At 42.9% G+C, this 26,182-nt stretch overlaps 1 protein-coding gene across 1 annotated transcript; it reads right to left on the bottom strand.

Moving 5' to 3' along the window:
- Window positions 1-166: 166 nt before the first annotated feature.
- On the bottom strand, window positions 167-21,417 carry LOC145800053 (oligopeptide transporter 1-like). The gene is made up of 9 exons (XM_082889711.1): window positions 21,310-21,417; window positions 20,206-20,298; window positions 18,738-19,176; window positions 18,530-18,627; window positions 17,809-18,381; window positions 2,177-2,435; window positions 911-1,093; window positions 236-794; window positions 167-204 (listed from the first exon to the last, which is right to left on the bottom strand). The coding sequence occupies exons 3-9, from the start codon at window positions 19,086-19,088 to the stop codon at window positions 167-169; spliced, it is 2,061 nt and encodes a 686-aa protein (XP_082745837.1). The 5' UTR covers window positions 19,089-19,176; window positions 20,206-20,298; window positions 21,310-21,417.
- Between the last annotated feature and the right edge of the window lie 4,765 nt (window positions 21,418-26,182).

Genomic DNA, 26,182 nt, shown 5'->3' with positions numbered 1-26,182 from the left:
TAAGTTATTTAATTACTTTCAGTGTTATTTTTATTTGTTTATTTATTCAGATTTTAATTTTATTTTTGTAACAAAATAAAATCTGTTTTGTTTTTATTTATTTATTTTTTTTATTTCGAGTTTGATTTTTGTAATCAAACATATTCTCTCCTTTTCTCTATTTCTTTTATTCTTGTTGTTGTTTTGTACACAACAGAATTAAATCTTTTTAAATACAGTGAAGATTGTCCAACACAATGATCATCCAAATCCAATCCCCACCAACTTATACCATCGATGTTTCTAACTTGCAATGTGAAATAGCATAAAATCGCCATGAACGCAACCCCCGCGTCTAGCCCAGCAGACAGAATGTAGTTGTGCCTCGCCCACCACGCTTTGAACCTCCGATACACAACAAAGTTGAAGAAAAGGCCCACCGACAACCAACACAAATAGTTCACTGCCCTGGCAGGCGGCATATTCCCCGTAGCACCTAACAGAATCGGCATATTTATGAGCTGGATCCACTTTTTCTCAGGAAAAATCCGCGAGAGGATCCAAACAGGCACCGGCGCAAGAAGGCCAATGAGAAAAAAATAGTTCATCTTCTGGTATAAGCCTCGACTTCCAAACATGCGAAGTGGACCAACGACGCCCCATATAATCGACGCGTTATAGAAAACATCGTCTCCAGGGCACGTCCACGGGCTTCCACTAGGCAATTTTGTTGGATCACACATGTTTTCCACCGCGCTGAGGAGCCACCAAGACGTGCCAAAGTAGACAGAGGATGCAACTACCGTTCCCACTAACTTCATTAACAACCATAGATAAGTATTAACCGCTCTATTTAGTTTCGTTTTCACAACTGTTTTCAAGCATAGTTGCAATGAGAATGAGAGAGAATGGAGGGGCTTGTGATTATTACCTGAACAACAAACATGGACTTTGGAGGGATTTTCATGTAATGGCCTAGCTTGAAATCTGAGAGAAACATGATTGCTTGGCTCATGCTTATGTAACCATAGGTTTTGAAGGCAACATTGGCAAGAGGCTTCCCCGGATACATGTAACATATGATAAGCTCAGTGATGACATTTAGTCCTGGTTGCTGGCTTCCACAAATTAAGATATCAGAATGTGATTTAGCACAAATTGTAACAAGAAACTGATTATGTAGGAAGGTGTGTATATATATACTAGTTTTTTTTTTAATTTTTTTATCTGTCAAACTCAGTTGTTAATTGTTAGATTGACACCAATAGAAGTTGAACCCATGACCTCTTTCTTGGGACAAAGCCTTTAGGAGAGTTATGATGACCAACTAGGACTAGCCTAGTTGTTTATATATAGTTCTTGGTATAAATACGATGCGCTTGTAATTTTAAATCTAAACTATTTGGCAATTTGATGAATGAAGAAATGGGTTGCATTTGAAAACTGGTAGTAATTATTAGCAGTTAACACTATGGGTATTCTTAGAACAGAAAAAAGCATAATAAAAATTTAAAACTGTTTTGAGTTGTGTATTTTATACAATAGAATAGCTATATATATATGGTATATATAAATACTTAGGTAAATTACACTAATGATTCCTAATTTTTGCTACCTATTGAACTTTATTCCCAATCTTTTAATCTTCCATTTTAGTCCTCAAAATATATAATCTATTAAACTTTAATCTCAAATATTGTAAACTTTTTTATTATTTTTTATTTTGGCCCATGAAATATATGATCTGTTACACTTTGGTCTCTAGTGTCAGCTGTTCATAATCGATATAACATTAGGGGTATTTTCTAAACTTTACAACCAAAAAAAAAAAATGCACTTAAATTAAAAATAAAAGGGGGAGGGGAGGGGAGGGGGGACCGGGGGGGGGGGGGGGGGGGATCAAAACGCAACAAAGTGAATAAAATAAATCATATATTTGAGCGAACAAATGCAACAAAATTCATACTTCAGGGATCATGTGAGTATTTGATCATTTAGATTTTGTTGAGGTTTCATATATATATATATATATATATAACTTCAAAACTACACTTGCTCCTGCTATTAATTTTGAACATCACTAATTTCAACAACTAAAGTATAACAAAATATATATTTTGTAGAAAAATAAAATATAACATACATAGCATATTTTGAGAAGCATTATTATAAGTAAATGATATGTAGTGTAGTATACCTGGTTGGTGGTGGCTGTAATGACGCCAATAGGTAAGGTGAAGACGAAAGCCAAGGCCATTGCGAGTAGGACTCCCCAGTAAGGCAGCTGTAATTGTCTCCCAAAGCCTTCACAGGTGAGAATGGTTAGTCCAATCACCACCACCAGCAGTGAGTAAAACCACCACTGTGGTACTGCATCATAGTTTTTCTTCATCAGTCTTGTGTGCACATCTCCAAATTTATGTTCGAATGATGCCTTTGTTTGTTTCCAAATGGTACTGCCAATCAATTTATAAAATTCTACATAATTAAAGACGTATATATAGCCTTCGTTTGGGGCAGTTTGATTATATGGCAAAATGATAATTTTGTCATTTTTTTTAAGTTGTGGATCAAGCTCAAAATATGGGAGCATCTATTTGCACACACTCAATCCTCTATTTGCACATCTTTCTTAATTCACACACCTAAAAAAATAAAAAATAAAATACTTACTCATTACACACACTTTTATTCCAATTATATCCCCCATAAACACAACTTTCCAACTCTCCCAATCCACACACCTTTCAGACCGGCGACCACCTCGCCGGCAACCACCTCACCGGCGGAGACGCAACACCATCGTTACCACCTCCCTTCCAGTCGCCATTCCCACCCCTTCCTTCACCCACCGGCAACACTACCGCGACGCCCAGCCCATCCCCTCGATCTCTATCTCTCTCCCCTCTCAGTCGCGAAAAGGGGGCTTCGGATGTTGATTCTTTCCAGATCTAGGTTCTCCTCTGTGTGTGTGTACGCGCGCGCGCGCGTGTGTGTGTGTGGCGAAGGGGTAGAAGCTGCGGCGGCGGTGGTGTTGTGTCCTGAAGTGAGGGGTTACGGGGGTGGTAGGGATGGTGGGTGAGTGAGTGAGCGATAAATGATGGGGTGGGGTGGGGCTTCAATTCGAGAAGAGGGAAGCTGGGGGGAGGCGACGGAGGGAGGAAGGAGATGACCGGAGGGGGAGGCATTGTGCTGGGTATTAGGGTTAGGGTTAGGGTTAGGGTTTTGGTTGGAGAAGAAAGGGATATTTTGATAATTTTATTTTAGGATAAAAATATAATAAAAAAAATATCATTAAGTGTGTGAGGAAAGGGGGATGGTGTGTGCAAATAGAGGCTCCCTCAAAATATCCATATTCAATCCAAAAAACAAATAAAGTAGGTCTTGAAATTACAAAATTTACAATTTTTCGAAACAGTTGATTGTTTAATTTTGGGTCCAGACAAATCGGTTTTAAATCAAAAAAATTTTAGAAAGTGTTTTTTAATTATTTATTTTAAATATTAATTATAGGTAATTTTGGCATAATTCAGGTGTGAATTGTGATTTGGTCAACGTTAACTATAAATTGGATATTTAACTTTTGAGGCTAGGCTATTGGTGATTGAGTAATAAAAATTCATAGAATTTTCATCTTTCCTATGTTCTTTTTTTTGTTGTTTTTTTGTTATTTTTTGTTATTTTTTTTGTGTGTGTGGGGGGGGGGGGTGTTTGTTCAGTTCATACACTTTCCTGCCTCATAGTCATCAAAGCTAGAACTTTCCTTACTTTTTTCTAGACTTTTGGCCACATTCTTACAATCAAATATGACTGTTTATTTTTATTAGGAAATATTACAAATCAGTGTAAGTTTTCAAAAATAATTTTAAATTAGTAGTAAATTTTATCAATTTTAATAGGTCAATATTCAATTTATCCTTTGTGGTTTTGCCTGGGAGTACTTTACTCCTTATAGCTCAAATATAGGCAAAGAAGCCTTTTAGGGTGTGTTTGATTGGACGGATTGGAAAATGGAGGATTAGAATCTATCGGACTTGAATTCTGAGACTGTGAATCTCCCGGACTATTTGGTCGGATTGGATATGTATCCTGTGTTTGTTTTTTCATGGGATTAGATGTCTGGATAGGACTATTTTCAGTGAATCCAACGTTTGGTTGGACGGACTGGATAGGATAAATGAAAAAAAGACTATTTTACCCTTTTTCAATTGTTTACTATGTAATAGCAATATTAAACATATCTTTAATATTTTAATTATTTTTAGTAAACATTAAACATACTAATGGTTAAATTTTGTTTAAAGATATTTAAACATACTAATATTGATAAAAAAATTTGACTGGTATAGATTATTTTTATTTAAACAAATAAAAATTTATTGTTGAAATTAAACATACTAATGGTTAAATGTTTAAATTTTTATTTAAACAATTAACATTGAAATTATTTTGATGTACAGATTATGTTTAAACAATTAACAATTAAATAAATGTTGATGTATAGATTATGTTTAAACAATTAACAAATGTTGATGTAATTAACAATTAACAAATGTAGATATAATCAAATGTTGACGTATTAAAACATAATTTAATAGATGTTAAATAAATATACATGTTGATGTACAGATGTTGAAATAATTTAATAAACATGTTCATGTACAAATTGTTTAAATGTTTAAATAAAACATAATTTAAATAAATGAAATTATTTATTGTTGAAATTAAACATTTAATTGTTTAAATAAAACATCTATTAAAACATCTATTAAATTTAAACAATGAAATTAAATAAAACATAAACAAAATTTTAAAATAAAACATCAATAAAATATCTATAAAAAATTATTTTAAAAAATTAAATAAATAAAACATTAATAAAAAGTTAAATAAAATTATTTTTGACATGGACAGGCCCACGAGGCATACAGCCCACGGCAAACCGCCCCGAACCCATCACCTCGGACCCGTAGCATAACTTAATTGGCAAAGCCCAGGACAGCTGGAGTCCACCTGGACTGTATCACCCAAGGGCATTCGGACACATGACAGATGAGACACAGGCCACATCAGCAGACAAAGATCTGCAGAGTTATTGCCACAACACATCACCATTAATGCAGCCCATCACAACATTTATTACGACAACACCTCCCCGTCGGAACAGAGCCCCCTCACCCTGAACAAGGTAAGCTACGGCACAGGCTTTCGGCGAAAAGGGGGGCACGTCACAAAGGACAGTGAAATGATTACCAAAGGATATAAGCAACAAGAGAAGCACAAGAATAAGGTTAAGCTTTTCATTTCTCCATCTTCTTCGCTATATTTTCCTGTCTTCCTTCTACTAATTCTCTCGCCGGAGGGTTCACTGGGGGACTGTCCCGTTCCCCTTTGGACTTGCTTGCAGGTCATTTGACGGAATCACCACCCGAAACCAGAACATGAAGAACCTGGGCCAGCCTGACCCATCCACTCGGGACGGCCTGTATCATCAGTTGGCGCCGTCTGTGGGAATCTAGTGGTTTATCCGTGCGCTAGTTGTGTTCACTACCGCCGGAGCCCTCCCCTCTCACCATCACCTTTCCCTCTCGCCCGTCCAGGTGTATGGTCACGACTAGGTCCATGGCTTCTCACCACAACGCCGCCGATCACCAAACAGATCCTTCCCACCCAACTAACCCACTACAATATATCATCGAGCTCACCAACAGCATTAACCGCATGGCCGAGCAAAACCAGGCCCTGATCAATGTGTTACTCCAGAGAAACCCCCCCGTTCCACCTTCAAATATCCCACCCAACCAAGGAATAACCCCAGGCCATACTGCTCCACAACCCCCTCCGCCTAACCCAGAAGGCTCGCAGCCCCTTCCTCCCCAACATGAAAACCTACCACCTCCACCTCCACGCCCGCCAGTCGCAGCACTGGCTCCTGAGGGGGAAGCTAGCAGCGTCCAGCCTCCATTGATCGACCATGGCGACAACATTCCCCTCTGGGACGCTGAAATCCGAGCTATAAAACTCCAACTACAAGGGGTCATGCAGAACATTCAGCACAAGCCCTCAGTCACCACCAACTCGCATTTTGTTGCCTCCATCCGCGACAAACCATTGCCTACCAAGTTCAAGATGCCTACCGTTGACTCCTTCGATGGCACGACGGACCCAGTCGACCATCTGGAATCCTACCGCACCCTCATGATCCTCCATGCTTTCCCTGACGAGATCATGTGCCGAGCTTTTCCAGTGACACTGAAGGGATCAGCTCGGCTGTGGTTTAGCCAACTCCCGGCGGACTCCGTCTCCACCTTTCAACACCTCAGTGACTCCTTCCTGAGCCACTTTATTGGAGCCCAGCGTCAGAGACGCCCAGCCACCCAGCTCCTTAACATTCGTCAGACCGAGGGGGAGTCGCTCCGCAGCTTTGTCACCCGGTTCAACACTGAAGCCCTTCAAATAGCGGAGAATGACGATAAGGTCATCCTCACCGCTTTCATGGCCGGCCTGCGGTCGTCTAATTTCCTTTTCTCCCTCTCCAAAAACCCTCCAACCACCATGGCAGCTCTACTATCCAAAAACCAGAAATACATGAATGCTGAAGATTCCCTGGCCGCTCGGCAAGAGCCGACCCCTAAAAATCCGACCCCCAGAGACAAGAGGAAAGACTCCGAGCCCAGAACCGCCCAGTATAATAGCCAAACACCCCACTATAATGACCGACCCCCCCCGAACCGACCGGCCGACTCCGACCAGACCACCTGGTCGGTTTGAGCGGTATACACCTCTCAACTCCCCCATGGAGCACGTCCTCAATCAAATCCAGCGGGACTACCCCCTCAAGTGGCCCCTACCGTCCAGAAACCCTTCCACCCGGAAGGATCAGTCCAAATACTGCCGCTTCCACCAAGACCATGGCCATACTACCGACGAGTGCATCAACCTCAAAGACCAGGTCGAGACCTTCATCCGCCAGGGCCGCCTCAGCCGATTCACAGACCCCCGCCCCGCACAGAGGCAAAGAACTAACCTTCCCAGGAACAATCGGCGACTCACACCACCCCGCAATCAAGCCCCACCAAATGAAGGCCACGATCACTCGCCACCACAGCCTCGGCCTCCGGGCAATCCCCCTCCACCAGTCGGAGAAATCAGAGTCATTTCGGGGGGCCTTGCTTGCGGGGGGCCATCCCGCTCAGCTCAGAAGGCAGAACTCAGAAAAATCAGACAAGGCTCAGACAAAGCAGTGGCGACGGTGGACCGACCTCCCAAACAGTCAAAACAATGGATCGAACCCATCACCTTCACCGACACCGACTGTGCAGGAGTCCGTTACCCACATGATGACCCTCTTGTCATTTCCACCATCCTCTCCAACTACAAAGTCAGACGAGTCCTCGTAGACAACGGCAGCTCTTCAGACATTATCTTCCTCAATTGCTTCCGCCAGCTCAAGATTGGGGAAGAGAGTCTGTCTCCTCTCCAAACCCCTCTCGGCTTCACCAGCGACCGCATTACCTCCATCGGTTCCATCAATCTACCTATCACCATTGGCGAGCACCCCCGACAGACCACTAAGTTGCTCACCTTTCTTGTGGTCGACTGCCCCTTTGCTTACAACATCATCCTCGGCCGCACAGCCCTCAACGCCTTCCAAGCCATCTCATCTACATATCATCTTGCCATCAAATTTCTTACCGATCCCGGTGTCGGCACTGTCAAAGGAGAGCAGACTGTGGCCAGGGAGTGTTATGTCGCCTCGCTCAAGGAAGTCAAGTTAAAAGAGGCCATGATCATCGAAGGGCTTGACGTCCGAGATGAGGACGAGCTGGTCAGAGGTGAACCTGTAGAGGAACTTATTGAAGTTAACATTGATCCCACCAACCCAATCAGAACCGCCAAGATTGGCAGCCAATTACCTTCCCAAGTCAAGGCCGACCTCACTGCTCTACTGACCGAGCACAGAGATGTATTCGCCTGGACCCATTCTGACATGCCAGGCATCGACCCCTCCTTCATAACCCATCGCCTCAGCATCGAGCCCCACTTTCGACCCTACCGCCAGAAGCAACGCATTTTCCACCCGGAGCGTAACACCCTCATAGCCGCCGAAGTTGACAAACTCCTCGAGGCCCAATTCATCAAAAATGTGGACTATCCTAGGTGGTTGTCCAACGTGGTCCTCGTCCGCAAACACAATGGCAAATGGCGGCTCTGTGTCGACTACTCTGACCTGAACCGAGCTTGTCCCAAAGACAGCTACCCCCTTCCCCGCATAGATTTGCTGGTCGACGCCACGGCCGGTCATCAAATGCTCAGCTTCATGGATGCCTTCTCTGGGTACAACCAAATTCTGATGCACACATCCGACCAGGAGCACACATCATTTGTCACCGACCGAGGTACCTACCACTACTGTGTAATGCCGTTCGAATTGAAGAATGCTGGGGCCACTTATCAGCGGCTGGTTAACGCCGTTTTCCACCACCAAATAGGTCGGAATATGGAAGTCTACGTCGACGACATGCTAGTCAAAAGCAAATACTCCTCCGATCACCTTGCTGACTTACGTGAGACCTTCGCCACTTTGCGTAAGTACCAGATGAAACTCAACCCAGAGAAGTGCGCCTTTGGCGTAGGGTCCGGCAAATTTTTGGGCTTTATGGTCAGTCAATGCGGTATCGAAGCTAACCCTGAGAAGATCAAGGCCTTGGTTGAGATGCAGTCGCCTAGGACGGTCAAAGAAGTTCAGAGACTCACGGGCCGAGTGGCGGCCCTCAACCGGTTCATCTCCCGTGCGACAGATAAGTGCTTGCCCTTCTTCAAAGTTCTTCGGAAGACTTTTGAATGGACAGCTGAATCCGAAGAGGCTTTCCAACAGTTAAAGCAATGCATGGCCAACCCCCCCTTCTCTCCCAAGCAATCACGGGCGAACCCCTCTTCCTCTACCTAGCGGTATCGGAAACCGCAGTCAGTGCAGCTCTCCTCAGAGAAGATGGCTTAATCCAACGGCTGGTCTATTACATCAGTCGGGCTCTCAAGGGCGTGGAGTAGAACTACCCCTTGCTGGAAAAACTGTCCCTGGCCTTGGTCATTGCCTCCAGACGACTCCGCCCATACTTCCAAGCTCATTCCATTGTGGTCCTCACCGACCAACCCCTGAAGAAGGTCATGTAGCAAACAGAACTCTCAGGTAGACTGATGCAGTGGTCCGTAGAACTCAGCCAGTTCGACATCTCTTACCGCCCTCGGACAGCAATTAAGGGGCAGGCCGTAGCTGACTTCATCATGGAGTTCACCAAGCTGACCCCGACCACAACACCTCCGCCCCTACCAACTCCAACAGAGCCAGAAGATCCTCATTCTTGGACTCTTAATGTCGACGGATCGTCCCGAAGAGAAGGAAGCGGTGCCGGCCTCATCCTCACCTCTCCTGAGGGCGGCTTCTTCAAATGTGCCCTCCGTCTCTTGTTTGAAGCAAACAACAATGAAGCCGAGTATGAGGCATTAATAGCAGGACTCCGCCTTGCCAAGGACATAGGGGTCAGCCATCTCCGAGTTTTCAGCGACTCCCAACTCGTCGTCGGTCAGATGACGGGGGACTTTGATGCCAAGGACGACACGATGCGAGCTTACAGAGACCTGACACTCCCCCTTGCTCGCCTCTTCAATACCTTCCACATCAGGCATATTCCTCGGGCAGAAAACTCCAAAGCAGATGAGATGGCTCAATTGGCCTCTGCTGATCATCCTACTCTCAGCCAGGATGTCCGCATTGAATATCTACACCACCCGGCCGTTTCACCCGATCTACAAGCTATACAATACATTCAAAATGAACCTATCGCTTGGGCATCCGACATCCTCCTATTCTTGACCACAGAAGTACTCCCAGATGACCAGCAGCAGGCTTCCAAAGTCCGATCTCGAGCGTCCAATTACGTCATTGTCGACGATATATTGTACAAACGCGGCTTCTCCCGGCCATATCTACGGTGCCTCAATCCAGCGTAAGCAACTTACGTAATGCAGGAGATCCATGAGGGGATTTGTGGTAATCACTCAGGAGGTCCCTTGCCCAGAAGATACTCCGTACTGGGTACTTTTGGCCAACTCTCAATTAGGATGCGACCGACTTCGTGCTCAAATGCGATAAATGTCAACGGTTCGCCAACATCCCTCACGCCCCTCCTACAGAGTTAATCACACTATGCAGCCCTTATCCGTTTGCCAAGTGGGGGATCGACCTGGTCGGTCCGCTTCCCACCGGTCGAGGTCAGACCAAGTTCGCGATCGTTGCCATTAATTACTTCACCAAGTGGGTCGAGGCTGAACCCCTTGCCACAATCACCGAGCGGAACATCACCAGGTTTATCTGGCAATCGATCATTTGCCGATTTGGCATCCCTTAAGCCATTATCTCTGACAATGGCAAACAATTCGATAACGCGAAGTACAGAAAATTTTGTGCAGATCTCCACATCCAACCATGCTTCTCCTCCCCCGGTCACCCCCAAGCATACGACCAAGTTGAGGTCACCAACCGTTCCCTTCTGAAAATCATCAAAACCAAGCTCGAAGCTGCTAAAGGCCTTTGGGCTGAGGAACTGCCAAATGTACTCTGGGCTTACCGAACCACCGCTCGCACTCCCACTGGTGAAACACATTTTCGCTTAACATATGGCGCTGAGGCGGTTATTCCGGTAGAAGTCGGCTTGCCCACCCCTAGGATTTTACATCCGGATCTGGCCGCAGCCGAAGAACTCCACCAAATAGAATTGGACCTCATCGAAGAGCTCAGAGAGACCGCTGCTGTCAGATCGGCTTCGTACCAGCAGAAAATGAGAACACACTACAACCGCCGAGTCCGACCACGAGAGTTCTCCGTAGGGGACCTCGTCTTACGAGAAGTGACTCTTGCTACAAAGAATCCAACCGAGGGTAAACTGGCAGCAAAATGGAAGGGGCCCTACGTTGTGAAGACCCGACCACGACCAGGCACTTACCGACTTCAAGACATGGAAGGCCGAGACCTGCCCCATCCCTGGAATGCGGAACATTTGAAGCGTTACTATCAATAATTCGTACTTTTGTATTGACAATATCGTTGTATTTCCCTTTCTATACATAATGCAAACGCCGCCTGGTGATTTCGATTTTCATAATTCAATTGTCTCTATGTCGCTCCCATAACTTTTTCACTTGCAGCACTTCAAAGCCTCGGCCAGACCGAGCACTTCAAAGCCTCGGCCAGACCGAGCACTTCAAAAGCCTCGGCCAGACCGAGCACTTCAAAGGCCTCGGCAGACCGAGCACTTCAAAAGCCTTCGCCAGACCGAGCACTTCAAAAGCCTCGGCAGACCGAGCACTTCAAAAGCCTCAGCCAGACTGAGCACTCCAAAGCCTCGGCAGACCGAGCACTTCAAAGGCCTCAGCCAACCAAGCATTTCAACAGCCTCAGCCTGACTGAGCACTTCAACACCAGGCAGCACCACATTTTCAACACTTAGTCACATTCTGAAGCTTCTTCACAGTTCCAGGACCACGTCTTTACCTACTTAAATTCTCCACATACTCTCACGTATTACATTTACTGATCAGATTATTCGCCAACTATTTTGTTACAATTTACAACCTGCCTCTTACTCCAATTTTTCCATTATCTTTTCAATTTTCATACAACTCCAATCGCATTATTTTTATTGACAATATTTTATGACCAATTTTTATTGACAATATTTTCATACAACTCCAGTTTTAACTCTCAATTTTTTAACTTGTATAACTCTCACGTTGCACAATATTTTTATTGACCCAATCTTTATGACCAGTTTTAATTACAACATTTCATTCATGCTGGCAACATAAGCACAATACACAAAATTCAACTGGCTATACATTCATCCATTACAATTAAATTATCTTTGTACACAACTTCATTACAGTTAAATTCTCCATACCTTCATTCATTCACTCCTTTACAATGTGTTTACAAGTTAAAAAAAAAAAAAACAAACACAGAGCACGCCCAGTCTTTCTTCTCCTTGGCTACTCCTCCTCGCTAGATGCCAGATCCTCTTCTTCAACGCCTTCGTCCAGGGGGGTCTGGGCCATATCATCTTCGCCTATTGTCACACTACTAAGGTCCAAGTGTGGGAACAGGTCTTTAGCTCTGCGCTTGAACATTTTCCAACCGCTGTCCCAGAACTCGGCCATTTCGTGCTTATAGAAGTCTGACTGCTGGAACCTTTCAATCACCTCTGCCTCTGTCCTACCTCCAGCAATCTTCCTTGATGGGCCCACCCCCCCAGACTCCTGACCTGCCAGACTCCTGGCGATAGCAGCATCCACCACCATCTGAAATTCGGGGGACCCTTTATATTGCTCTACTGCTGCGACGCATAGATCAGGGTAGGCCGCCTTTTCAGACGCTGCCTTCGCCCTCTCCTCGTCCAGCTCCTTTTGCAGGGCCCCCCTTTTAGCAGCCGCCGTCGCCCTCTCCTCTTCCACCCCCTTCCTCAGACTCTCCAGCTCCGCCGCCGCCTTCGCCTTCTCCATCTCCCACTCCCTCAGAAGCCTCCTCTTCTCCTCCTCTGCTTTGGCACGCTCCTCCCCCAACTCCTTCAACAGATCTCCAATTCTGAAGTCCGCTTCATCCTTTTGCCTGACCAGCTCTTCATTGCTGGTCATGGCCTCTTCATGCCGCTCGATTGCCACGGCGCAGGCCCTCTCAGACTCTTCCAACTTTTTCTGTTCACCAGCCAGTTGGAACTCCAGCGACACAACCTTACGGCGTGTGTCCTCCAGTTCCAACTTGACTGCTGGCAGATCGGCATGGGCAGTCTTCCAGTCGGCACTATCCTTCTTTAATTTGGCCAACTGGGCCCTGGCCTCCTCAGCCTTCAACTTGGCAGCCCCAGCCTTCCTAAGAAGGGCCCCCGCCAAGGTAGTTACCTCCATTTGGGCGGAGCATAACCCCCTTAGCAGGTCGGCCTCATTATACCCAGATGCCGCGCGCAGAGCTCCCTCCTCCACAATCTTCACCAGGCGGTCTGCCCTCGCCCTGGCTGGGCCTTCTTCTCCCTCCAACCTTCCAGCCACCGCGCGCGCGTGATAAATCGCAGTGGCCAGACGAACCCCTCCTTCTTGGGAATCAGGCCTCTTCTGGACCTGTTCCCCTCCGCTCGGCGCCGCCTCACTCACCCCAGCCTCCACTTGCACTGGTGGAGCAATCTCCACAACCTCCACCATCGGGATGATCTCCACCACCTCTGGGGCGTCCTTTGCCACAGGGACCTCCACCTCCGTTGGGGCCACCTTCGCCCTCTTGGCCTCAGACTCCTCTGCAGCTTCCTTTGGGGCACTCCTCTTCTTCTTCTTCTTTTTCAGAGGCTCCACCCCCTTTCTGGCCTTTTCTTTTACAGGGTCTACAGGCGGCGGCCGCGGCTCAAAGCTGCTTAAGTCTTTTTCCCCCAATGGCCTGGGACGCGGTCGGATCCTCTCCCGCGCGATCGGTTGAGGCGGTCGGTCCCTCTGCGCCTCCATCAACTTCTTGGCCTTGGCCATAACGGCTCGGTCCTCTACCTCCTGCGCTCTCCTCCTCTCCTCCAACTCCGCCCGGCCGAGGTCTCCACCTTTTGGCTGCAGTCCCAACCCCACCTCAAACAGTGCAGACGGCTGGACAAGATCGTCCCATTTGACCTTCTCTCTCTCTCTCCACTCCTTCACTCTCTTCACCCTCTCTTCCGCCACCGCCCCCAGTCTCAACTCCATCGACCAGGTTGGCACCTTCCAGATGGTGCGTACACCCATCCCCCCATTAACTCCCACGAAGAACCACCGTGGCCGCCACCCCTTGATCGACGTAGGCAGCCCTGCCACCAACCCCCTCCCCATCACCGCCTGTAGGGTGACCCAAGTTTCTTGCTGCCCCGACGCCTTGTAACACGAGAAGAACTCGTCTATCGTCATGGCCTCCCCCCCATTCGCCTTAGGCCACGCACTCGCACAGGCCAGCATAATCTTCCACGCATTGGGCATCAATTGCCCCGGCGCTACCTCCAGGCGATTTAGCACGTCAACCACCACTTGAGGCAGTGGCAGCCTCAGCCCCCCTTTTAGCGCCTCCTCGTACAGGGAAAATTCCCCTAGCCTCACAGTAGACGGCCTTTCCCCTGATGTTGGCAGCCGTAACTCTACCTCCGCCGGAATCTGGTACCGTCCCCTAATCACCTCCAAATCCGCCGCCGTGAGTGTGGATCTATCTGTCTTAGTGTGCCACTGATCTAGCTCTACCTGGCTTAGTGGCTGTGGCGCCAATACCAGGACCGACGCCTGCGATTCTCCCACCGTTTCCCCCACCATTCGCACCTCCGTCCTGTATTGCGCTGCTAACTCCTCCCCATCATCATCCCCCAACGGGTCCACCCTCACATTAACTCCTTCTTCTTGTGCCATTTCTAGGGTTTACTTGCAACTCACTTCTGACGCAGGAATGAGGAAGTTCAGAAAATGCTAACACAGGTATGTCGTCTGCAGTGAAGGAATTAACACTTGGATATTTTGGGTTTTTGTACACAGGTAGTTGAAACGCATGATACTAACACCCCACGGTTTACCCGTATTCCGTGGATCCGCATTAATTTTCGCCCGTTTCAAAACCTTTCAAATCAACCGCCAAAGCCGCCTTTTCAAAACCCCACTCGTGACCTATCGTTTCATTTCTGCTCCAACGCTTCACTTCCCCCACGATATTACCACGTGTATGGCCATGATGCACTGTCCTCTCCCCTTCCCCACTGTCCCCCCCTTTCCCCTGTCTTTTCCATTTCAAATCATCACATGGCCCCAACCCACCCCCTCTCCTTTCGAACCCCGCGCCGTCCTGGTCGGCACGCCTCTCGGTCGATCCTTCTCACTCGGCCACCCTCGCGGTCGGCACGCCTCTCGGTCGACCCTTCTCACTCGGCCACCCTCGCGGTCGACACGCCTCTCGGCCGACGCCTCCTACTCGGCCACCCTCACGGTCAGCTATTCGGTTCGAATTTCTCTTCCTTATTACTATTCCCTTCGTTGGACTAAAGCTGCACTCGGAAATGGGGGACTACTGACATGGACAGGCCCACGAGGCATACAGCCCACGGCAAACCGCCCCGAACCCATCACCTCGGACCCGTAGCATAACTTAATTGGCAAAGCCCAGGACAGCTGGAGTCCACCTGGACTGTATCACCCAAGGGCATTCGGACACATGACAGATGAGACACAGGCCACATCAGCAGACAAAGATCTGCAGAGTTATTGCCACAACACATCACCATTAATGCAGCCCATCACAGCATTTATTACGACAACACCTCCCCGTCGGAACAGAGCCCCCTCACCCTGAACAAGGTAAGCTACGGCACAGGCTTTCGGCGAAAAGGGGGGCACGTCACAAAGGACAGTGAAATGATTACCAAAGGATATAAGCAACAAGAGAAGCACAAGAATAAGGTTAAGCTTTTCATTTCTCCATCTTCTTCGCTATATTTTCCTGTCTTCCTTCTACTAATTCTCTCGCCGGAGGGTTCACTGGGGGACTGCCCCGTTCCCCTTTGGACTTGCTTGCAGGTCATTTGACGGAATCACCACCCGAAACCAGAACCTGAAGAACCTGGGCCAGCCTGACCCATCCACTCGGGACGGCCTGTATCATCAATTTTATTTTTAAATTGAGACATTTAAATTTTATTGAATTTTATTAAATATAATACATAATTAAATAGTAGAGGGTCAAAATGGTCATTTTCGCATATAATCCAAACAGTGATTAGTCCCCCACTTTCTATCCCCCCCCCAGGACAGGATAGTCCCCCATATGAGGGACATGGAGTCCGGCCGGACATGGAGTCCGCCGGACTAAAAAAAAATCAAACGACGGATAAGGTGCACTATTTGGATTACAATCCAAATAGTGGATAGTCCCCCCTCCTAATCCCCCCAATCAAACACACCCTTATGGTTTTGGACTAAAGTACAAAACTAATTCTGCTAAAAGTAAATACAAAATTATTTAAATACCCCTATGGTATATTCTCTTTCTCTTCTCTAATATATATAATTTCCTATCTTAATCAAATATTTAATAAATAAAATCATAGTGAACTAAAACACCTTAATTTATTTCTATAAAATTACCTTAATCTAAATTTTAATTTTTAACCCAATTTCTTACTTAATAACATTTTAAATCAAGCAAAAAATTACCATGAATTAAACCATAAGATTAACCTATACACCTTAATTTATTACCATAAAATTATCTTAATCTAATTTTTAATTTTTGTAAAATTTTAAAATAAACATATATATGATTAAATCATATATTAAACTAAGAACACTAATTTATTATCATAAAGTTACCTTAGTTAATAATATTTTTAAGTAAACATATAAATATATATATATATATATATATATATATATAAATTAAATCATAAATTGAACTAAACACCCTAATTTATTAAAATTATTTTATTTAATAACATTTTAAATTAAACATAAATATATATATATTTAACAAATTAAGTATAAATTAACCTAAATACCTTAATTTATTATCATAAAATTATCTTAATCTAATTTTTAATTTTTAACCTAATTTCTTATTTAATAACATTTTAAATCAAATATTTACATATATATATATATATATAAATTAAACAATAAATTAACTTAAATAATTTAATTTATTACCATAAAATTATTCTAATCTACTATTTAATTTTTAACCCAATTTCTCATTTAATAACATTTTATATTAAATTAAATTTGTTGTAAAAGATGACAATTAGGGTTAGGATTTGGTTAAGTTTAAGATTTAATTTGGAGAATGAGATGAATTTGAGGGTATTATTGATATTTGCTTTAATTTTTGACTTTAACTAAACACTTTTGTATTGCTCACTCTCAATTTGAGAGAGTGCGGCACACCTTCCGTTATCTTTAACAAAAAAATTACTCATAGCTTTTTAGTCCCAAACTATAAGGGTGCTCTTTTCCTATATTTAAACTATAAGGGAGTAAAATGCTCCGAGGCGTAACCACGAGAGGTAAAGTCAATTTTGCCCATTTTAATAATTAAAACTCTAAACTTTTTCATGAATTTGCAAATATTTTGTAAAGTTTCAACTAATTTGCAATTTTTTCTTTTTATTATAGGGGATTTGGCCAAACCCCTCTCATAATAAAATTTTAATGCATAATCACAAAAATTTTTACTGGAAAAGTTCAAAACATTCCAATATTATCAAAATATTAAACTTTAAAATAATATAACTTTTGCTGTAGATGTCAGTTTTTAATAAAATTAGTATTTTTAAAATTCTCTTATCAAGATCTATAAAATAAGATCCATGTTAATTATGAAATTCTTAAAAAAAAAAAATTATTACTGTCAAAATTAATGTAAACAGTAATAGTAACATGTTACTCTGTTTGATAGTAACATGTTACTCTAGTTCACAATAACATGTTACTCTGGCAATATTATCTAAGAAGAAAAAAAAATATATTTTACTTCCTTAAGGGATTTATGAAATAAAATAAATTGAACTGTTATTTTCATCAAACAAGAGTCTAATAGAGGGGTTTTGTTTAAATTTCCTTTTTATTATCAATTGTTTTCAAAACTTTTGTATACGCCAAACCCTCAAGTTTTTGTTTTGTTTCGTTTTATTTTATTTTATTTATTTATTTTTCTTTTTTGCACACAAAAATAAAATAGAATAAATAAATAATTTGTTGAATTGGCAAGGACACACCATAGACAGAATAGGGAAAATGATATACCTCCCATTGAATAGTGCAACATGAGACAATGTAGCAGACAAAGTAGCAAAGCTGAGACCATAAGCGAAGGCAAACAAGATACTCAGATGAATCTTGCTATAACTCTCATAACCCTGTCTATTGAGTGCGAACGTTGTTTCATTCAAAACTTTCGAAACATCGTACAACCCTCCATTGGCATTGAACACATGGGCTGAGAAAATCGGAAATCGCTTGGCTTCAAACGAATTGGTCCAATATGCAATAGGAATCAAAACGTACAAAAGTGCTATGTACCCAACCAGTATGTTGAGGATGGCAAAACCAGGAGTAGCCAAAGGACTTCCCAGAAAACCAGCCACTGTGGACCAGTCAAGAGCGAATGAGCCAATGCCAAGGCCACGGAGACCTGAGCCGATTTGTTGAGCAGTTACAGAGTCCTTCCATATCCAGCAGACAAAGGAGAGAGCGGTTATGGATGGGAAGAGGTAGTTGGGGACGATGTAGTATGAGAAGCTTGATATGAGTACCACTATGAAGAATTGGAGTCTAGTTAGTCCTCCTTTAGGCCTAGTCTCAACATCATGTAAGGCCCTACAGTTGCCACAATACCAAATTAAACCAATCTAAATGAAGGAGAAAGGCCAAGTGTACAGAGAATTTTTACAAACAGTTCTTTTATGTGTGTACGAATTTGATCATAAAAATAGGCATGTAAGAGAGAGAGAGAGAGAGAGCGCACCTGAAGAGGGAGACCTGAACCAGATTAGAAGGCCACCACATGTATGGTGAATCAACTAGAAACTTTCTGAAAATACCAGCCCATCCATACCCAAGCATCTAAACAGTCCATTGGACACCATCAAGAAAATTCAGCAAAATGAAGATGCTGAAAGAGAAAGAGACTTGCAAATGAAGATGCTAAAAGAGAGAGAGAGAAAGAGAAGCACCTGGGTAGTTTGGGTTAACAACATGGCGGCAAGAGGATGAAGTTGCTGATGATAAAACGCCTTCACTATGGTAATAATATTCACTGCATATACAGAATTCGAACCTGAATTGGCGAAAATGGTAATAAGAACATGCTCTTTCAAGTTGAATGGCCCTGGATTCATCGAAAATGTCCATTTTGTTCCCGGGATTTGGATCGACTTGGTTGGCAGATATGCTGCCATAAACTTTGCAATTGGAAGAGCAGCAATTTGGGTGAAACAGAGGAAATATAAAGCGCGTTTTGGCGATAACCAAAGAATTGGTTCAAGAATGCCAGGATAGCACATGAAAGAGTCCCTAAAACCCATGTCCGGAATGTCAAGCAAGGCAATGTTGGATCATCTGTTATTGGCACCGTCAGGCGGACTTGCTCGATTGGAGAATCGTTTACCTCTTCTGCAGAGAATTTTGTTTTAGAAACTAAACCTGGATCTCTCATAAACACAACATGTCTTTCATATAATTTTACGCTCTCACTCCATTTGTTTTAACGTAAAATATTTTATAAAATTTTTTTTTTTTTGTAAATTAATTTTATACATAAAAAATGTTTTTGTTTTTATTTTTATTTTTTCTCATTTGATTGGCACTTAAAACAAAAATATTTATTGCCTAAAAGAAATTTTTTTGATTAAATAAAGTGTTATTTATGATTTTTTAGTGAGTTAAGATATTTATTTAAAATGACTAAATATGTTAAAAATATAGTGAATGAGAGTCAACTTAGTAAAAACTAATTTACAAAATTTTTAAAAATAAGTTATGTTTGAGAAAATGATTCAAAAATATTTTCTTTAAAAAATATTTTTCTCAATTTTTGTTCAACTAATCGACATTTGTGAGGATATATTTTTAGAGATGTTCACGTAGCTCAAGGTGTTTATCGAGGTATCACGTGGAGGTGCCAAGTTGCCGAGGTTGTTAACCTGTGGCCGAGATATGATGCGATATTATCACAATTCGAAATATTTAGATAGAGGATAAGAATCGTAGGTGATTTGAGACTTTCTGTTTGGATAAAGATGACTCTTAAAAGAGTTCATTCTTATCTGAATATAGAAGTCCGAGATAATTGTTATTCTTATAAAAGATAGAGTCCTCAGAAGTCATTCTTCAAGAGGACGAAGGCATTGCTGATTATAAAAGTAACTACTCTCGTTGGTTTAAGATATGTTTTACCTATGAATTATTTATTTGAGTTGTTTTTGTTATTTTGAGGGATAAGAGTGGATGAGTTGTCACGGTGTTTATTGCATTCTTATGTGCAGGTGTTAATTTACTCTCATGTGTGCTCTACGGCTCAGAAATCAACGCTCACAACATCAAAACAAGCAGAACCGCTGCTATATCCTTGGTATGATAAATTTGAAAATTTATATCATGTGAATAATTTAGAAAAGTTAAAAAGGGGCAAAAAAAACTCACCAGATATTTCATCGGAAAAGAGTGAGTATCGCGATCGAGTTTCGACAAAGGATTTCCATTACTACCCGATTGCTCCATCCTTGAACAAATGCACTGAAACCAACACGGGGATTATTTAAGTAGGAATTAGGAGGAAACCTTAAGATTCCATTTTCTGAGGTACCAACTCCTAGCCTTAAAATGCTAGTATATATTAACAGTGTTAGGAACATATAAATCATACAAAAAAGGGAACACAGATATCTTATAAGGGATCGGGCCCATATGTGTAAGATACACATATGAGATCCATCCCTTCTCATTTTGTATATTAGTGGTGTTACATGTACTAATTAGTGTATTAACTAGTGTATCAATACTAGTTATGACATTATTATTAACCACACTCATTGTATAAATTATAAATACTAAAAATATCTTAAATTATGTCACATTATTAATTGGTACACTAATTAATACATATAGGATTATTCTCTGTATATAGTTTCTATGCACATAGATTTATTGAATATGTATCACTACAAAAAAAATGATTTTTTGCGACGGGAATATTTCTTTTTTGCGACGGCAAATTTCTGTCGCCGATAGTGGATGAAGATCTGGGCTTTTTTGTGACAGCACAAGCTTTCCGTCGCTAAATAGATTTTGCCGACGGCAAAATTCCGTCGCAAAAAATGCCGTCGCAAAAATGTGGTGTTAATGACTTTTGGTGACGGCAATTTCACCGTCGCTAAAGCCTTGTTTCTCAAATAAATTCCACACCTTTTGCGACGGTATGGCTGCCGTCGCAAAAAGCCTGGCACAGCTTTTTTTTTGCGACGGGGTGTTATGCCGTCTCAAAAAAAAAAAAACCCCTGTTTTACAATTATTTAAAATATAAAAATAACCTGTAATGTTGGCAAATGATATAATAATATAAATACATAAATAAAATAACTAATGTTGGCAATTGAAAAATAGCTAAAAAAAAATCAAAAAATGACATAATAATATAAATCCATACATAAACAAAAGTTGGCAAGTGATAAAAATTCCTAATGTTGGTCACATAATACATACATAATGTTGGTCACAAATTTAAATAACATAAATCAAAATCAAAACCAAAAGTTTTCGTCTTGAATCTTTCGTGAGTTACAAAAACAGAAGTTGGTCATAATCTTTACGCGCCCACATTTCACACGAAGCAAACTGCTACTCAGGAAATATTTGAAAAAAACAAAATAAAAATAATTAATAACAATATAATGGTGGTAATATTTTAATTACAGAAAACTATAAAAAAATTAACTACCATATAATTAGAAAGATAGTTTAATAAATAATTTTGAGTAGAGGAACTAGTTTGCCTAAAGTGAAATCCGGCTCAAACTCCCAAACCGGGAACCCGATTCGAGCCCCGTATTCTCCCACAAGTCTCTCGTGCTTAGGCGATCGTGTGTGCCAGGTTTCGTGCTAAACCGACGCAGTTTGGTGATTTTGGGGCGTTAACTCCTCGAATTCAAGTTTCTTAAGGAACTAGTTTGCCTAAAGTGAAATCCGGCTCAAACACCCAAACCGGGAACCCAATTCGAGCCCCGTCTTCTCCCACAAGTCTCTCGTGCCTAGGCGGTCGTGTGTGCCAGGTTTCGTGCTAAACCGACGCCGTTTGGTGATTTTTGGGCGTTAACTCCTCGAATTCAAGTTTCTTAAGGAACTAGTTTGCCTAAAGTGAAATCCGGCTTTAACTCCCAAACCGGGAACCCGATTCGAGTCCCGTCTTCTCCCACAAGTCTCTGGTGCCTAGGCGGTCGTGTGTGCCAAGTTTCGTGCTAAACCGATGCCTTTTGGTGATTTTGGGGCGTCAACTCCTCGAATTCAAGTTTCTTAAGGAACTAGTTTGCCTAAAGTGAAATCCGGCTCAAACTCCCAAACCGGGAACCTGATTCGAGCCCCGTCTTCTCCCACAAGCCTCTCGTGCCTAGGCGGTCGTGTGTGCCAAGTTTCGTGCTAAACCGACGCCGTTTGGTGATTTTGGGGAGTTAACTCCTCGAATTCAAGTTTCTTAAGGAACTAGTTTGCCTAAAGTGAAATCCGACTCTAACTCCCAAACCGAGAACCCAATTCGAGCCCCGTCTTCTCCCACAAGTCTCGCGTGCCTAGGCGGTTGTGTGTGCCAAGTTTCGTGCTAAACCGACGCCGTTTGGTGATTTTGGGGCGTTAACTCCTCGAATTTAAGTTTCTTGAGAAACTAGTTTGCCTAAAGTGAAATCCGGCTCAAACTCCCAAACCGGGAACCCGATTCGAGCCCCGTCTTCTCCCACAAGTCTCTCGTGCCTAGGCAGTCGTGTGTGCCAAGTTTCGTGCTAAACCGACGCCGTTTGGTGATTTTGGGGCGTTAACTCCTCGAATTCAAGTTTCTTAAGGAACTAGTTTGCCTAAAGTGAAATCCGGCTCTAACTCCCAAACCGGGAACCCGATTCGAGCCCCGTCTTCTCCCACAAGTCTCTCATGCCTAGGCGGTCATGTGTGCCAAGTTTCGTGCTAAACCGACGCCGTTTGGTGATTTTGGGGCGTTAATCCTCGAATTCAAGTTTCTTAAGGAACTAGTTTGCCTAAAGTGAAATCCGGCTCTAACTCCAAAACCGGGAACCCGATTCGAGCCCCATCTTCTCCCACAAGTCTCTCGTGCCTAGGCGGTCGTGTGTGCCAGGTTTCGTGCTAAACCGATGCCGTTTGGTGATTTTGTGGCGTTAACTCCTCGAATTCAAGTTTCTTAAGGAACTAGTTTGCTTAAAGTGAAATCCGGCTTAAACTCCCAAACCGGGAACCCGATTCGAGCCCCGTCTTCTCCCACAAGTCTCTCGTGCCTAGGCGGTCGTGTGAGCTAGGTTTCGTGCTAAACTGACGCCGTTTGGTGATTTTGGGGCGTTAACTCCTCGAATTCAAATTTCTTAAGGAACTAGTTTGCCTAAAGTGAAATCCGGCTCAAACTCCCAAACCGAGAACCCGATTCGAGCCCCGTCTTCTCCCACAAGTCTCTTGTGCCTAGGTGGTCGTGTGTGCCAGGTTTCGTGCTAAACCGACGCCGTTTGGTGATTTTGGGGCGTTAACTCCTCGAATTCAAGTTTCTTAAGGAACTAGTTTGCCTAAAGTGAAATCCGGCTTTAACTCCCAAACCGGGAACCCGATTCGAGCCCCGTCTTCTCCCACAAGTCTCTTGTAACAACCCTCACCACTGATTACCGTTAAACATTGATTACCGATGACTGAATTGGTTATGACTGATAACTTAACGGATTACGACTGATAAATGAACTGATTAAAGTACTGAAACGACTGACTGAAAACTGGAACTGCATTGATTGAGTATACGTTAGTTAAATTGCATTCTATCTGTTTGATTGTATGAATATCTGTTCATGCTTATATGTTTAAACTGCTAATTGAAGGCCTTATCGGCGGCCGAATTAGAAATTGATTGAAGTTTTATGATCAACATAATTAATGTGATTTTATGGTATAATTATCTGAAAACTGATTGGGTATGATTAAATTAGATTAAAATAAGCCAATTAAAGAGTTTGACGTAATTGCACTTTTGCCATTTAGTGGGGCCTTTGTTTACTCATATTTGAAGCCTTGTGTATGCTTTATCAAAACATTTTCTTCAGCCATATTTTGAGCACACCACCAAACTAGAGAGAGAGGAAGTGAGAGAGTGGAATTGTTCTAGAGAATTGGCTTGAAAGGCTTGAAGAGATCATAGGAGATTTGCCTAATTGGACTCCTAAACCTTGAATACAAGCTCTAGGTAAGGATTTCATCTTCTCATTCTTGTGTTTGAACTAGTTCTTGCATGGTTCATGTCTAGTTGTAGAGCTAAGTCATGAATTGGTCCATTAATGGTGAATTGAAGCTCAATCTTTGCATGCATGTTAGTATTGTTGGATTTTGAGTTGAATTCATGGCAAATTGTCACATGCATGTCCATGTTTTAAGAGTAGTCCATGTTTTCATCATGTTTTGGAATCAATTGGCTCACTAGAGCATGTTTTGAAGCTTGAAAGTTATTTAAAGATCATGCATGTCATGTTTGAAGATTGTTCTTGAAAATGATTTGAAATTGAGTTTGAATAAAACACCCTTGGGCTTTGATTTCTCAAATTGAGCTTTGAATCATGTTATTCTATGTGTTTATAAATGTTTTCCAGAAAATGGGCCTAAGAGGATTGGTTTTGATGCATTTGAAGGTGAGTTTGAGCTTGGAGGTGCAATCTGGAATTTCCAGATTCTGCACTTCCGCTCGAGTGGAGGAAGTGCCGCTCGAGCGTAGAATTCGAGCATCCAGTATCTCTGCACTGTTTTACAGTCCGCTCGAGCGGAGGCAGGTCTCACGCTCGAGCGGGCATCGAGCGGAGATTTCACCCATCCAGTACTTTTACGGTACGCTCGAGCGGGAAAGTTTACGCTCGAGCGTGTACCTTTGTTGCATTACCGCTCGAGCGAGGAAACATGCGCTCGAGCGGAACTCTGTTTTTCTGAAAATGCTTTTAAATGTACATCTTTGCATCCTCATCCCATTCTAGGCATTCTTAGGCCTAGTTTAAGACATCTTATGAGGATATAGATGTAGAACACACCAAGGCAAATTAGGGATTAAGTTATTATCTTTCCCGGCTGTGTAGCTTAGTGTGTGTTCAATCTGTTAACTGTGTAGGGTTGGCAACTGGGGAGACGCGCTCTAGCCTACTGTAGCCCAAACTTTGTGAGTAACAATTGTGTAAAGATATGTTCAAATGATTATCTTCTGAATACTGAACTGAACTGTTTACTGAATTGATATTGTTTACTGAATGAATGTATGTCCTATATTCTGAACTGTATTGTGGCATCCTTAGCACCTACTGTTTACTGTTACTGTTACTGTTACAGAGATCTCTGTCGGTTCCCTCGTGGAACCACTACTGTTTACTGACTGATGGCCATCATTACTGTTCGGTCTTTTAAGACCTACTGTTACTGTTATGCTAATGGATGTACCACATATGACTGTTTACTGTACTGAACAACTGAAATACTGTTTGAATTGAACTGTTTTCATTACTGTAAGGACATTCATTCTAAACCCCTTTACGCTTTATGTTATTCACTGGGCTTTAGCTCACTGCTCATATATATATGTAGGTGTACAGGCACCAGACCGCGGCTAGGAGCGTCAGAGTAACTCCAGTTTTGTCAAGCCAGCCTATGTGCCTCACTGCGAGGTTCCGAGCCTATCTGCTAAGGCTTAGGGGTGTTTTAGGAATCCCCCTTCTGCACCGTTCTACTGTTCTGTTTAGACTGAATGTTTACTGTACTGTCATGCAGGGATTGAGTCCCTAGTCTGAATGATTGTAAATTTTGTATAGACTGCACCGTTTGTATATGTATGAACGTATGAAAAGTCTTTTTGGCATGCAGACTGTCACAGCTCATTGGACATTGTTTATTTACTGTATTGGCTTCCGCCAGGCCCTGTACTCTGATTTACTGTATTACTGATAAGCAGGCCTTCGGTAATCTCGGATTACTGGCCAGTTACGGTGCTAAACCCATAGGGCCGGGTTTGGGTCGTGACATCTCTCGTGCCTAGGCGGTCGTGTGTGCCAGGTTTCGTGCTAAACCGACGCCGTTTGGTGATTTTGGGGCGTTAACTCCTCGAATTTAAGTTTCTTAAGGAACTAGTTTGCCTAAAGTGAAATTTGGCTCTAACTCCCAAACCGAGAACCCGATTCGAGCCCCGTTTTCTCCCACAAGTCTCGCTTTAACTTAGAATGTCTAAATTATGCAAAGATACATTTTAGCTTAGAATGCAAAGATACATTTTATACCTGGTCTTCTGGTGGTGGTGTATATGGATTCTCGTTTTCTGCAGATTCCCTAAATGCCCGGTGGCCACTCGATGCATCAGGAACCTATGATAGTCAATACATAATGTGTTAATCATATTCGAATT

Source organism: Camellia sinensis, chromosome 9 (genome assembly GCF_055761805.1).
Source record: "Camellia sinensis isolate YWXY chromosome 9, ASM5576180v1, whole genome shotgun sequence".
In the NCBI taxonomy this organism is placed as follows: domain Eukaryota; kingdom Viridiplantae; phylum Streptophyta; class Magnoliopsida; order Ericales; family Theaceae; genus Camellia; species Camellia sinensis.
This window is presented reverse-complemented; position numbering and strand designations above follow the sequence as displayed.